Source organism: Alternaria hordeiaustralica (genome assembly GCF_023758085.1).
Source record: "Alternaria hordeiaustralica strain BMP 2776 chromosome Unknown scaffold_20, whole genome shotgun sequence".
Taxonomy (NCBI): Eukaryota; Fungi; Ascomycota; class Dothideomycetes; order Pleosporales; family Pleosporaceae; genus Alternaria; species Alternaria hordeiaustralica.
In genome coordinates, this window is record NW_026056792.1 from 76536 (window position 1) to 91475 (window position 14940).

A 14940-nucleotide genomic window follows, 5' to 3' on the forward strand; every position below is an offset into this window, starting at 1 on the left:
TGGGTGCTTGCCTTGCATATGCACAGCTGACGGAAGCAAACGGAATACCAATCTAGGAAGCTGGAAAGCCGAACGAGTAAGAGGAAAACCGATTTTGTCAGCGATTGGTTGGCTCATAGAACGGTGGCGCGCATCCCTGTACCAATGCAGCCTTGCAATGAACACGGATCTATCATAAGACTGAATCTGACAACACCGCTCGTGGATGCGATAGCCAGGTTTCCCATGGAGAGCCCAGATACCTTTCGATTAGGGTAAAGATATAACGTCCAGCATCGCCGACTTGCCATAAATGTCTACCGAAGTGTAGTAAGATGGCGTAGTAAGCAAGCACTACCAAGGCTACAGGCTGCTTCGCATGCAAGAGTCTGTTGAATCTTGGGGGAACCAGCATGGTCCACTCGCAGATCATTTGATACCGACTGATTGGCGAATCCTCGTCGCTTTGCACGGCATCGAGCCCGACTTGAAGGTAGCGCACTGCAGTTCGGCATGCGTGCTTTTCCTCTTGGCTCAAGTCGTCAGTGTGGTCGATGAGGTTGCTAATAGACGAACAATCATCGCCCTTTGGGAGCTGAGAAGTGAAGGTCCTACTCAATGAAAGTATCGGTTCGAGCTCCGACTTCATGAGTAGCGGCCACGCGGATGTAGCAATGGTATAGATACCTCTGTGCATATCTATACACTGCACGTAGTGTGTGATGAAACCGTCGATACCGGTCGAAGGACGTAAGGCAAGGGTGTCTGCCAGTAGGTGCTGACCCAGCATTGAAGAGAAAAGCAGTATCGGTACACAGTTGGATTGGTCCACATCTACTCTGGCAGAATTGAATAGCGAAACAGCGCGTGTCTGTAAAGCCACAGATTGGTGACGAAAGTAGGGTGAGCGTTCTGGATTGACATGTGCCAGATGGCAGGCGGAGAAAGCGAGGATCTGATGCATGAGGTATGGCGCCTGTAGAGCCGTCTCGAAACCGAGAGCGATACCAGAACGATGGAACTTCTCAAAGCCGACGGCAAAATTGTACATTTGTTCATCCAGCATAGCGTGCAGGAGGAGCTCCATGTGACCAAAGTTGACGTGATCTTCACAGTACGCTTGGCTACCATTTGTCGATGGAGTATCTGCTGTGCGACCGTCACAGAGCGCAGAACTTGTCGGAGAGTTATCGTTGGATGTAACTGAAGCATTCAACTCAAACTGAAACCCTGGGCTTACGGATCGAGGGTGTGCATCTGGGGCTGAGATGGATGTGAAGCTGCACGCGCGCTCAGAAACGGTACATAGTCGACAGCGAGGGCGGTTTTCATCGCACTAATAAGTATCAGGTTACCAATAACTTCAAGAGAGCTTTGAATTCAAAGCTTACCTTGATATGCCGTCGTTTACTACACGGACGTGTTAGTTGAACGAGAGGAGAGGAAGGACATTGTGAGACCAGGGGGGTAAGGGACGCACCATTCCAGGCACCCGCCTTTGGACTTCCTGTGACTGCGCCGAAGCATGTTGGCTTCATGACTGTGAGTGATCAGGTAACACGCGTATTACATACGTGCAGACATCAGAAGCATGGACGAGCAACGGCGCTTGGCGGAGAAGATGGGCCTGATCTCTCGGGTAAGGCCTCCTGACTAGCGCCATCCTTCGCTGACGTAACACGCGTGTAAACCTATTTGGGTCAAGCGCCAGCCCTCTTCTCATCCATTCCACCAACCCATCGATGATACCCTGCGCTTCAACGAACTGTTTTAGTCCATTCTCAGTACAACAAAGACTTGCACGGACATTAAGACAGCAGCAACTCGCAAGCTCTACTCATCTCGGTCGGCCACTTCCTTCCATGCAATGTGGCTATACATCGATCGCTGCACAGTTTTGCCCTGTGGGTATCTGAGCGTCATGGCTAGCAGAAGGCAGGCTCTTGGCGCTTCGTAAGGCAGGAGCAAGACAACATGCGGGTGATCTTCTGGGTGCACGTAAAATCTCCCTACAAGTAGTCTTCCACTGTTTTGCTTGTACTGCTTTCGTACTCACAATCCCTCTTCCATTTCAAAACAAACTTCGTGTTGCCTGTCTCTGCAGTGCCATCGTTTGAAGCATTCTTTTACTACCTTTGCACGCTCTTGCTCGATACCTCGCTGAGAATGCCGGCGCTTGAAACCTACAAAGGCGCCTACCTTTGGAAATACGTGCCCAACTTTGCAGCAGCCATTACGTTTGGGATTCTTTTCCTCGTTTTGACTCTAGCACATACCTATAAAGCGTACAAACATCGGACATGGTACGCTATACCATTCATTACCGGTGGCTTCTGTACGTATTCCTTGACTCTGGTCTGACTGGCATGCGTACGTTGGTAGACTGACATATCCAGCTGAGCCCATGGGTTATGCGTGTCGCGCAATAGCAACCCATCATACAGGCGCTCTAGTCCCCTTCCTTCTACAAGCGATCTTCCTCCTTCTTCCACCGTGTCTGTTTGCAGGCACACTGTACATGGTTTACTCGCGCGTAGTGCGAGCCACGCATGGCGAACGCTTCTCCTATGTGTCACCTCGATGGTGCACTCGGATCTTCATCGCAGGCGACCTACTCTGTCTCAACATACAATCAACTGGAGCGGGGTTCCTTCCCAAGCCGAAATTGGTAAATGCTGGAAATGGTGTTATCGTCACAGGCTTAGGTTTACAAGTTCTCATCTTTGCCGGATTCATGTGGTGCTGCGTTCTTTTCCACCGCAAGTTCTCACTCCACCTCCGCAACACTGGCCAAACTGTCGATGTACCTTGGGAAAGTGTGCTCTGGATGCTATACGGGACTTCTGTTCTCATCTCAATACGAAACATCTTCCGCCTAGTCGAATTCATCGCTGGACACGACGGCTATCTAAACTCGAACGAGTGGCCAGTATACGTATTCGATGGCGTCTTGATGCTCCTCGTTATGATCAGCTTTTACATTTGGTACCCGCCACAGCTACAGCTCGAGGAAATTGGTACAGAGAGTATGATTGAGCTCACGAGCGAAGACAACAATGTGCCACAGAATGAGCCGGCCAGGAAGTAGCTTGGATGTTGCGATACCAACAATCGACGAACTTGTAGCCATACTGTAGCCTTCTATACTACAGTCTCTTTCAGATCAAACATAACGGGTCTCGTCTCCGCAAACTCCTTCCATTGATCCAGTTCCTCAAACCACTTCGCCAGTACCTCGTACTTGCTCTTCCATCCAGGGCTCATGCTTCCGAAGTCAATAAACCCTACTGTACACACCACCGCAATATCAGCAATCGTCATCTCGTCACCAACGAGATATGCCTTCTCTTGCTCTCTTATACTCCGGACCATCTCATCGAAAGCCTGCATTGCGCCACTGATCTTCCGCTTCTGTCGAACGAGCCAAAGCTGCGACTGCTTGTCTTTCTCGCGACGTGCTTCAAATCGGGCTATCACGATGGCGTCCATGCAACCCACGCTCAAGACGACGATCTGTCGGATTTGTAGATCCAAGTCCATGTCGCCGGTGATTAGCTTCGGGCCCCTGTCTGCATACTTGCGCACAATGTATTCTTGGATGTGCGCGCTATCGTAGACTGGCGGTCGGCCGTCAGGGAGAAGCAGGATGGGCAGTTTCTCCAATGGGTTGTATTTGGGTGTCTCTGTTGCGCTTTGCCATGGTATCTCATTCCTGAGCTCGAAGGGTATGCCTTTTAGAGTGAGCGCGATGCGGTTCATGCGTGCGAATGGCGATGGTGTTGCTGATATGAGGGTCAGTGGTGACGTTTCTGCGGTGGAGCTGGACATCGTCGCTGGGCTTAGTTCCGTATTCTAATGTCTTCAAAGGTTGCAGAGCATGCAGACTGATGTTGATGTATGAGTGCGGACTGCGGGGACGTGATGGGGTATGGATAATGTACTTGTCTAGGCGGAGATAAGCCCGCATCTCTACGTCATTGCTTCGCAGTGATATTTGAAATAGTTCAGTTCCTGTTGTCCGAAGGATCGTCGTTCGTGAACATCATGGCAGTTGTCTGCAGGGACTTCAGCTTACCCATTGGTCAACCGCTTTACAACCTTCATGCCCCATCCCGTTATCCCCCCTTCACCGTCTCTCCTACTATCTCCAATATCTCTCGCATCCATACGCCTGGCTCTCTGCACACTATCCACCAGGGCTCTAATAACATATTCTACCTCCCCGCGCTCATTGGAACTAATCTCGAAATGCCGGAAACCCTGACTTGCAGCCCATTGTTCCGCCATGTCCTTTTTCACCTGCCTCTTTGATGCATCCTCATCGACCATGTCCTTTTTATTCCCCACTACTACACAACCGAACCTCTTCTTCACTCCTTGCATCCTCCCTTCTGTGCCGTCTTTGGTAAATATGGTGTTGCGACAGTGGTAGATGTGTGGATACGTGTATTTGATGAGTTCATCCCAAGACCATTGGGCAGTGATGTCGTATATCAGAACGACGCCATCAGCACCCCCAATGTATTCATTCAAGACACGGCGATATGAGGGAGATATGGAGCCCTGGAGATCTATATCCATGAAAGAAAAGCTCCAGTTGTCATCAGCGTGCGAAATGGTCCTTGAAAGTAGTTCGGAGTCGACAGCGCTGTGGCGAATAAAGTGTTTCCCTTCGAGGAACTAGAGCCAGTGTCAATACTGATGCTACTGGAGGAGAAACGACAATGGGTAATGTTGACAGGACGGTCGCATACCATGTCAATGAAGCATGTTTTGCCTGATTGGGCCTCACCTAAGACGACCACCTTGAGCGGGTTTGGTTCTTTGGAAAACAACATGATGAGACCTGAAGCAAAAAAGGAACATGCGATGTTGCCCAAGTGTGTTGGACTGATATCGCGCTGATTGTCAAGGCGTGAATCCTTCGCGACTGCCTGGTCAGGTAGCGCTAAGCTTCGAAAGGATACAAGCGGCACGTATGCCCAGAACCACGGCGCACCACCTGCATGGAAATGGGCGCGCCTTCAACGCAGCGACTGCTCTGTTTCACTGCTTAGATGCGTTGCCACGAAATGGGATGCAGGCACGCGTGGATTACACGTGTGTACCTAGAGTAGCGGCCCACGCTCCCGCCAAGTCCGCGTGCCGGCAGCCCGGGATCGACGCTGGGGTCAGCCAGCAAGGCTAGATGGGCTCGACAAACGCGAAACAGCAGCGGCGTTCTTATGGAGGCTCCTCGCCCGCCTGATCACGTCTCGATGACTTCCTGGCACCCTCTACTGTATACTTGCCCTGACACTGCCTCTAGAATTCTCGACCGCCACGACAGGAAGGACCTGCGCAAAAAACACCAAGCGCAAATGACCGCCCGGCCATAATAAAAAGGACTGGCATAACGCTGTCACTGCTTTCGCATTCTGCATCGTCATATCCAGTGCCTGTTGTCCCTCGCCGTGAAGATTATCCTGAGTCACGACGGCAGTGCGAGATTTTCCCCTTCGACCAAAACATCGCGATGACGTCGTACCGTGATCACCCCTATGCGCATGCGCAAAACCGCCCGCGACCCCTCATCGAGCAGATACCAGACTACCGCGACGACCTTGACGTATCCGACGAAGAAGAAGGCTTCTACGCACGCGACGACGATTTCCTGATTCCGCCAAAGTTCCAGGCGGCGATCGCACGCACAACCGACCGAATCCCCCGGAGGATAAAGCGCCACAGTGTCACGTATCTCGTAATCGCGGTTCTCTTTTTGATAAGTTGGTGGACATACTTTGGGCCTAGACACACAGCATACAGAACGGAGTTGCATCTCATGGACAACGCACCAACGATGAGCTACGGCAGCAATGTCCGGCCAGAGTTCAAGGGCATGATCCAGGTCAGCGACATGGACGAGCAGCATCTGCCTAAGAAGCACAGCAGACTCGTCTTCGTCGGCGATGTCCATGGCTGCAGAAAGGAACTGGAGCATCTCCTCAAGAAGATCGACTTCAACCACAAGCACGACCACCTCGTCATGACCGGCGACATGATAGCCAAGGGCCCAGACTCGCCAGGCGTCATCAAGCTCGCCCAAAAGATCGGCGCTTCCTGCGTGCGCGGAAACTGGGAAGACAAGCTCCTGCTCTCCATCGCCGACGCGCAAGATCGTCACGTCCTCAAATTCACTCCCGACGACTCCCCCGACGCAAACATCGACTTTGTAGACGAAGTCAGCCAATCGCACGGCGACTACAAGCTGCGCAAGCTAGCGAAACAATTCACCAAAAAAGAAATCGAATACCTCCGACAATGCCCCGTCATCCTTCGCGTCGGCACCGTCCCGACGTTAGGCAACCTCGTAACCGTACACGCCGGCCTCGTCCCCGACACCCCGCTCGAACACCAAGACCCCTTCCACGTTATGAACATGCGGACTATCGATCTTAAGACGAGAATACCGAGTAGCAAACATGCGGGCACGCCTTGGGAGAAGTTCTGGAATCATCGCCAGGAGAAGCTGAAGCAGGAGGATAGGGCGACAGTGGTTTACGGACACAACAGAAAGAAGGGTCTCAATATACACGAGTATTCCTATGGTCTGGATACGGGATGTGTTAGTGGGGGCAAGCTGACAGCGCTTGTTGTTGATGGGGACGGCAAGACGGAGTTGGTGCATGTCAAATGTGGCAAGGACAGTGGGTATACTAGTGATTAAGGGACCATGGTCTCTAGGACTGGATATCTGGGCGTTTGGGAACTATAGAATATCCGTTGGGCATTTCAGGAGTTGGTGTCGCATGCACCGTTGCCTAAACATACTTGTGTCGGCTTAGCGTTAGCATAGCATTGTTGTAATATCACGTTAGATTGTTGTCTTTTCTCGATAAAGTCTTACGAAACGTCAGAGTCACGGGTTGGAGAACACTCAAAGCAGCCGAGTAGATTGGTACATGCATCATACGATTCACTGCGAATGAAGTTCTCGTCAAGCCAGCGAGTGGAGACGTGCATTATTAGAAAAGACTTGTACATGCTGTTGCCCATGGTAGATGAGCGCGTCGCTAGTCCAGACAGCGTAACTAGAACACCACATCTACGAAGCTCAGGCTCGTGGCACTAACGCCGATACGTGCAGATCTGACTGCACGGAGCTGAACACCCTGGAGTGTGACCATCAGAACGTTTCTCTCGCCCAAACTACACCTCAACGCCTCTTACAGGGCGGAAACGAAGCACCCGTATCTCAGTAGCTAGAACTGGAATCCTACTCCCCCATTTCCACATCCTCAACCTTCATCACCGGAGCGCCCATGTCATCACTCCCGCTCTGTGCATGTTGCAGAACAGGAACATACGACGTCATCTCGTCACCCATTCCGTATGTAGCGAACTGTGTAGGCTGATTTGTAGTCCCACCAATCCTCTGGAAGTCCGGAAACGCCTCACGCTCGCCGCTATCGTAAGTGGGCCGGCGACCTTGCATGCCAGGGTGATGAGTTGGGAACTGGTATTGCTGCATGCGGTTTCGCGACTCGTTTGGCACAGTGGGTTCTCGAACTGATTCCAGACGGTCCATGAACGCGTTGCGCTGGACAGTTGGGCCACGTTGGATGCCGGGATGGACGTTTGCAGCTGAATGACCAACGAAGGGGAAGGCATGAACACCACGACCAGTAGCCTGTGGATGATTGCTCCGCAACGACGCATCGTTGCGCTTGATCATATCACCGAGCATCTGGTTCTGCTTAGCCAACTCCGTCTTCTGGCGCTGGTTCTCAGATGTCAAGGTGTTGACTTGACTGCGCAACTCCATCATCTTACTCTCAACAATGCGGTTCCAGTTCGCAATGGTGCCGGCGTTCTGGAAGATCGGGGTCTCGCCGTCAACGATGTCGATATTGTCTTCCGAAACCTGCGAGCCAGTTGGCGATAGCGGAGCTTCGATCCTGTTGCGACCATTCTCGATCATGGCTGCGAGGCGGGACTTGGCTTTCATGATCATGATGGTATCCATATCTCGGAGCTTGATGTCGGGACGCTCGGGATCATGAACATCGCTGAAGATCATATCGTAGTCGATCTTGATGTAACGTGCTCCCATGTCATCATCCGGGCCACCTAGCGCGTATTGGTATATGAAGACCCAGTCTATGCCGTACTGTTTGCCTCGCTGTTGACAATAGTACTCTAAACGAGGGCCGAACTTCTGCGACGCGCGGATCGTGAGGATGGAGAAGATGGGAGTGCCATTGATGTCGTATGTATTGCTATGAATACGAAGCGTCATTACGGGATCATTCTCGTCTCCTACGGGTAGAGCAGAGCGTTGCAAAGCAATCTAAACTTGTCAGTGACTAGACTTTAGAGCAGGGAAACATTCCGACTTACTGGCTGTGTGAGCTCCCGAGCTACCGGCCCCTTCTTAGTCGGTGCAGCCGTATTCATTCCTTGAAGCTGCCCTTGTGTCGGCAAGTTCAAGTCGGCGGCTGGCTGGGCCGACGTCTGACGAGAAGGCATGCGAGATCCAGGCGCGCTTGCAAGGAACTCGTTGGGCCGAATGTTACGACGAGTAGCTTCCTCATACACCTTGAAGTTGGCGGATTGGATGGGTCGGAAGCGCGTCAAACGAGACTCAGGGGAATGCACATGGTTGAACTGGGTGCGATGTTCGTCCGGTGCCTGTGGAGCTGGACGAGTCGGTATAGGCACACGCACTCCGTTGTTGTGTCGAGTTGCCATGGCTGCGATACGTCTCTGTTGCGCATTCAACTTCTTGAGCAACTCATCACCATCTATTGCAGATTGATTCAAGACCTCTCCATTCCGCCCCACAATATATGTCATAAGACCAGAACTATTGTGGATGTGTGGCCAGCGAGCCAGAGCTTGCTGCGGAGTCATGACATCGCGACCATTGTATTGTTGGCCGGGTATCAAGGGTTGTATGGGAACCTGCTGCTGCGGAACTGGGTGTCCTCGGGCTTGATCTCGCTGGACGTGCTGGGACATGAGTGTCGACTGCGGGTGTAGTGTAGTTGGAACGTGATCGCGCGATTGTAGGTGCGTCGAGGATCTCAAGCCGCCAACTGGAATTGTGGTCATTAGCAGTCATTCAAGATAAGGTGTTTTTGGAGGACACGTACTGTTCTCTTCGATATCCATATGATACTGGGGCGACCTTCCAAGTTCAGACTGCGACGCAAACGGAGGATACAAACGGCCAGCTTCCTGACTTGGTCCAGTGGCTGTAGTCGACTCTTTCTTGGCAACAGCAGTTGCACGCTTGGCGACCGGCTTGGACTTTGGACTCGCACCTGGTGAGTCGGTGGCCTTACGCTTGCCTTTGTCGTCCTTGGCAACTGTGCCAGCGCGACTAGATCTAGGAGCTAATTTGTACGGCTGCGTGGGTGTATCTGTGAGCAACTCTGGGTTGCAGTCGGACACTTGTTCTTTGTGCTTGGTGCATGCAAGTCCCTGCTGCAGGCAATGTTTACAGGCGTCGTCGGTATAATAGGCATCGCATGTCGACTTATGGCCCTTGCAACATTCGTCGCAAATCTTCCAGCATGAGTCTTTGATGTGCCGCTGATTCACAATTAGCGATGTTTATCTGAAGGATATGGACGGACGACAAACCTCTATAGAGTACTTCTTGGACATCTGGGCATCGCACCGTGGACAGGCAAAGACGCTGTCACTCATGCTACCCCCGAGGCGCCTCTTTGCACATTTGGATCTGGTATCCCTTGTATGGCGCTATAGTTAGGTCAGTACGTGAAGATGAAACGTGGGCTTCTGACACGTACTTTGAGCTTCTGTTCGCTAACATATGTCTTGCCACAGTACTGGCATGCGTATGGCTTCTTGGCGTCTGAACTTTCGTCCGCAGACTCTTCGCCGTCATCATTTTTGAGCGCTTTGACGCGTCCATCGTTGCCTCGCATCGCGCTGCTCACTTCTAGAGAGGGAGTTTCGGGAAGTTCTGATAAAGGCGAGCTGTCTGCCACTGGGGACATGCTAGATGGCTGAGTCTGCGCCGCACTATATATTGTAAGCATTGATTTCAAAGGGTTCGCTCGTGAATACATACTCGCACTGATATGGATCGCTATCCTGACTCCGCTCCATAGTGAACTGGTCTCAGGGCAAATTATGAGTCGAAAGAGTGAGAGAAACCGTTCAAGCCAGAGGAGACGATATGCTCTTTATAGCAGCAGAGATATGAAGGACATGCAGAGAAAGTAGAAGATTCGAATCATCTGACTCAGGCGCGCAAGAGTGAAGAAGTTCAGCAGCGCGTGTGATCGACGAAAGACTTCCGTTATAGGCACTGGTGAGCAGTGAGGGCTGATGAAAAAGCCTTCAACAAGACCCTGAAAGAAATTTGCAAACGCTCACCACTCCTACCAACGTTGCCTGGAGCAGTTAAAGACCGTCCAGAACCGTCAGTGCGTTCAGTCAGCGAGAGCCTGCCATGAAGCGATGACGCAACTCATGGTCCGCGCGTCAAAGTAGAGATAATGGGGTGTTCTGATCAGAACCACCTTATAAATCTTGTGACATATTCACGAGACAAAGACCGTACAGTCGTGTTGCCGGTCACTGCCTACTGGCCGTAGTCAATAGAGACTTCTGTCACGATCAATATGCGATCTGCGGAGATGCCTCGTCCGTGCCAGATAGCATTTGTATCGGTAGGACGATGAGGCGCGTTTTGACAGGATTCTGACAGTTGTGATATAAAACTGCTCAATCCCAAAGGAACGCATACGAGTACACACCAGGCTGGGAGAAGCACGAGCGAAGGTGGAATAGTCTGGCACAGAAAGGCCGGAATAGGTGACTAAGCGAACCAAAGGGTTCTGGGGCTGCTGAAAATAGCTCTGAACATACTGTAGTTCATCGGCTTGGTCTTCTTGTTTGTGAAAATGATGAATGTGCTGAGATGACAGCCGACATGAACTGCCATGGCGAAACCAAAGGGGTGAATTGAGATGGAGATGGACTATCGGATCAGCACAAGCGCGTCGATAGCTTTGTCCTGTAGGATGCGCCCATATCGTGTACGACTTGGTGGTGGTGAAGTGAGGTGAAGAGGGCACACTTCCCGAGGTCTGGTTGACGCGAGAGATGACGCACCATGGACCCACTCTTGGCAGCGTTCCTACGCCCACACGGAGCAGCCATGCCTGAGCTTCTAAGAACTCCACGAGAATGCTGTCGTGAACAGCGCAAGTGTTGTACGTTACAATTTTCTATATCACCACCTGGGCATGCAGGCCATGGGATGTTCCCTGGCTCTGTTTGATCAGCCCGCTCTTGGCTGATCAGGCAGCTCATCATGCAGCAGCTACCGTACCCGTGATTCATCTGTGGACACTCTTTCGCTACGCTCATCTTGTTTGAAAGGTCTATAGATCTTCTCCCTGACTCGATCACGATGGAGGCTTCAGGTAAATTGATGAACCATCACGACTGGATAATCACCTGACTTACCTAGGTACATAGTATCTCAACGCCCCAACAACCGCGAGATCCGCGTCTTGGATCTACTACCTGGCTGTCCCGACGAAACAATTGAGTGCCATATCCGAAACGTTAGTGTCGATGGAGATGCGCAATACGAAGCGCTTTCATATGTTTGGGGTGATGCTATCGAGAAAAGAAGTCTTCAAGTGTCAGGAAGCCCCATCAGCATCTCGCCAAACCTCCACGACGCTCTTCGACGCCTACGCTATCCAAACCAAATGCGCACACTATGGGTCGATCAGATATGCATCAACCAGTGGGATATGGAAGAGAAGGCCAGCCAAGTTGCCTTGATGCGAGAAATCTACAGTAAATGCGCACATTGCATTATATGGCTGGGTGAGATCCAGTATGCCGAACATGGCATAAATGAGGCGGACACACACGCAGTATTTGAGTTCTTCGAAGCTGTGGCCAACAGACCAGCAATTCGAAACGCATCAGCAGGAGAGGCCTACGACTTGTCTAGTAAAGGCGTGAACCACGAGGATAGCCTCCCTACGCTCTTCCAAGAAGGTGCCGCAGGCGTGACGGCTCGGAAGGCCTTTGCAGCCTTTGCTATGTATGGGAATACCTGGTGGGAGCGCATCTGGACAATTCAAGAGTCAATACTGCCCCGCTCAGCTGAGTTCAGATGGGGCCCACTCTCAGTGTCACGGCGCAACATACTCCTAGTGGTACAGCACTTGCGTGACGACAATCTTCGCTCTTTCCCACCCAGGTTTCGATATCAGCGCATCATGCATACCCCACTTCTCCGTAGTCTTCTGTATCCTGTCAATGGGTTTCTACATTCGACTGATGGCGAGTCGGGGTTAGACTTGTTCATGCGCTGGCGCCATCGGAAAGCTACCGATCCACGCGATAAGATCTATGGGCTATTAGGCTTGCTTGATGCGCGTCAGATCTCAGAGACTCTTCCACACGCTCAAGCGCGTAGCTACTCACTACCGGCATCTTTATTATTTGCAATGGTTACGAGCGATCTCCTGCTATTTGGAGAAGGTCTTAGGCCTCTGATTGCGTCCAGCGAGATGCCGCATATCACCCCCGATCTACCGAGTTGGTCGATCGACTTCGCATGCTCCAACCGTGTAGGCAAGCGCCAGCTGAAGTGGTGGAATCACTCGCACCGATACAGGCAGTTCTCGGCAGGTGGTAGAATTGACCGCGAACAAAAGCTCGAGAAGGGAGGCTCAGTACCGAAGGTATCGAGTGATTGGACATGTTTATCCTTGCCAGGTCTTCTTGTTGACGAGGTAGAGCAAGTCAACAGCGTATATGAAGTTTCTGATGAGGAGGACCTTGACTATCGGAAGATACGGGACATAATGTCGGACGCAAGACAACTAGTGGCAGGACAGGATAGCCACAAACGTGATCGGGCACAGTGGTGCGAAGCACTGTGGCGGACCATGATCGGTGATCTCGTCATGGCTGAGTATCCTATCGAACGAGCGAAAGCAACACACGCTTCGGAATTTCTCGAGATCGAACGCGCACTCAAAAATAAACATTCTTCGCAACAAGGCCACCAGTCCAGTTATCCTCCACACGAGATGAGCGGGCTATTTGAATCTCTCTGTGGTATGGTACCGAATCATGCTTTCTTCATTACAAAGAGAGGTTACCTTGGTATGGGCCCACCTACTACCTCGCCTGGAGACCAGATCTGGGTCTTTTATAACGGCAACGTACCATTTGTTATGGGGAAGAAAAACACGGAGAAAATTGAGAACGGACGTCATGAGCTTCGTCTTGTTGGAGACGCGTATGTACATGGCATCATGGACGGTCAAGCTATCTCAGGCGAGCACGTCACTCAGGTAGCTCATATTTACTAATGTGGAAGGTCATTGTACGACAAGCTTCTTACTGTGCGATGGATTAACAGATCAGATTGATATCTGACAACGGGCGGTTTCAACACGTTTACTTGTATGCTATACCACTAGTGTAGCCACCGAAGCAAATATGTGACAAAGGCGTCCTAGACCGATGGCTGACTTGTCTTTCAATATTTCGGTCGTTGTATTTCCACGTAAAAACTGATCCAGCATCAAGTAAGCAGCCAACCCTGGCGCTCTCAATCGGTTCCTCTGATACCTTGTCAATGATCGCATCCTGTAGCTCAACAGGGAGCTTGCGAAGAGGAGCCGTAGTGGGGCTGGTCTGCGTGGCTTGGAGAAAGAGCTCGACAGCTTCTTCAGAAGGAGGATGCACCCCATCAAATAGGCGCATGGGTTCCGTATATTTTTCGAAATCCCTGCTTATCCGAAACAGAATAAGTTCCCGCACCGAGAGTATGAGGTAAGTGGAGGTTTTTCCTGCCGAACCAGGAGTAGACACAATCTGCTTCCCAAAATCATTTCGAATCAGCGTGATCGCATGCGGAGTATGCTGGCATATAACGATGGCCGTTCCACCGACCCTAACAATGTGTCCACTTGCAAAGTCCCACTGTGGGAGGTTGTCTATCCAGACCAGGTAGCGGCTAATGCTTTGGTGTGCGAGCGTTGCTTCTTCGACGGCAAAGTCCAGGGTAACAATCCTGACAACAGCATTGGCAAGCCTCCGGAACGTAGAGTTGTTGTAACGACCGCAAAGGACATGCCTCCACTGAAACGCAAAGTCGGCAAGTATCCTAGAGACGAAAGCCTTGCGCCGCTGTAGGCGCGGCAGGTCGATGTTCTTGCGTCTCATTTTCCAGAACACCACTGGGCGGCGTGCTGAGTAGACGGATTGCAAGGCATGTTTGGCAAGTGTCGGCGGTGGTTCGCAAGGCTCGAAATCGGAAATGGTTATGGAACGCTGGCGAACAAGGTCGAGAGGAACCCAAAGGTTGCGATCTGTCTGGTCCAATCGCAGAATATCGCGATCAAGGTCAAAGGTCCAGACCGCTCTAACGTGACTCCATCGGCGGTCGTTAAAGGGTGTGAGGAGGTCGTCCCGCTGTTGCCAATCCCGGGCAACCTGCGAGTACAAAACATCAAAAGTAGATTCTACGTCTATGAGCACTTTTTGCCGTCTATGCCGGGCGATGATGGTACTACGCACCTCTTGCTACGCCCGCAAGCCTGCTCGAAAATAGTTGCAGCATGGCGTCATCTTCGGCAGAACGATGTCCAGCAAAATAGAAGGCCCCTCGTTCTACGTTAGAAGAACAGACCGTGTATAATATTGTACTGGTAACGTACCTTGCAAGTCAAGGTTGATATACGCTGCCATGGTGAGCCGTGGACGGGCGCGAAGTACAGGGACGGTTGAGCTCTGTATGGAGGTAACAATAAATTCGGTGCAGTCGGTCTGCGTACGTTGGCAGGCTTGGCAACGCGCCACGTGTGAAGATTGAGACGAGATGGTCAGGGAGAATTACGGTGGGAAGAAGAAGGCAAGCCCTGGAGAGTGCAAGATTAGGAGGTCCAGAGCGTTAGTTATGGC

The 14940-nt window shown here is 51.5% G+C and overlaps 5 protein-coding genes across 5 annotated transcripts; 3 read left to right on the forward strand and 2 right to left on the reverse strand.

The window, feature by feature from the left end:
- Positions 1-2145: 2145 nt before the first annotated feature.
- J4E84_008127 (uncharacterized protein) lies at positions 2146-3067 on the forward strand (the record flags this gene model as incomplete). The annotated part of the gene is made up of 2 exons (XM_049390705.1): positions 2146-2314; positions 2376-3067. 2 exons carry the CDS (start codon positions 2146-2148, stop codon positions 3065-3067), a joined length of 861 nt encoding a protein of 286 aa, XP_049241412.1.
- A 53-nt stretch (positions 3068-3120) lies between these two features.
- On the reverse strand, positions 3121-3807 carry J4E84_008128 (uncharacterized protein; the record flags this gene model as incomplete). Its single annotated transcript, XM_049390706.1, has 1 exon — positions 3121-3807. The coding sequence occupies one exon, from the start codon at positions 3805-3807 to the stop codon at positions 3121-3123; it is 687 nt and encodes a 228-aa protein (XP_049241413.1).
- Positions 3808-5494: 1687 nt separating this feature from the next.
- J4E84_008129 (uncharacterized protein) lies at positions 5495-6685 on the forward strand (the record flags this gene model as incomplete). The annotated part of the gene is made up of 1 exon (XM_049390707.1): positions 5495-6685. One exon carries the CDS (start codon positions 5495-5497, stop codon positions 6683-6685), a length of 1191 nt encoding a protein of 396 aa, XP_049241414.1.
- A 549-nt stretch (positions 6686-7234) lies between these two features.
- On the reverse strand, positions 7235-9914 carry J4E84_008130 (uncharacterized protein; the record flags this gene model as incomplete). The annotated part of the gene is made up of 5 exons (XM_049390708.1): positions 7235-8308; positions 8359-9056; positions 9114-9555; positions 9607-9726; positions 9777-9914. 5 exons carry the CDS (start codon positions 9912-9914, stop codon positions 7235-7237), a joined length of 2472 nt encoding a protein of 823 aa, XP_049241415.1.
- A 2619-nt stretch (positions 9915-12533) lies between these two features.
- J4E84_008131 (uncharacterized protein) lies at positions 12534-13343 on the forward strand (the record flags this gene model as incomplete). The annotated part of the gene is made up of 1 exon (XM_049390709.1): positions 12534-13343. The coding sequence occupies one exon, from the start codon at positions 12534-12536 to the stop codon at positions 13341-13343; it is 810 nt and encodes a 269-aa protein (XP_049241416.1).
- Positions 13344-14940: the final 1597 nt, after the last annotated feature.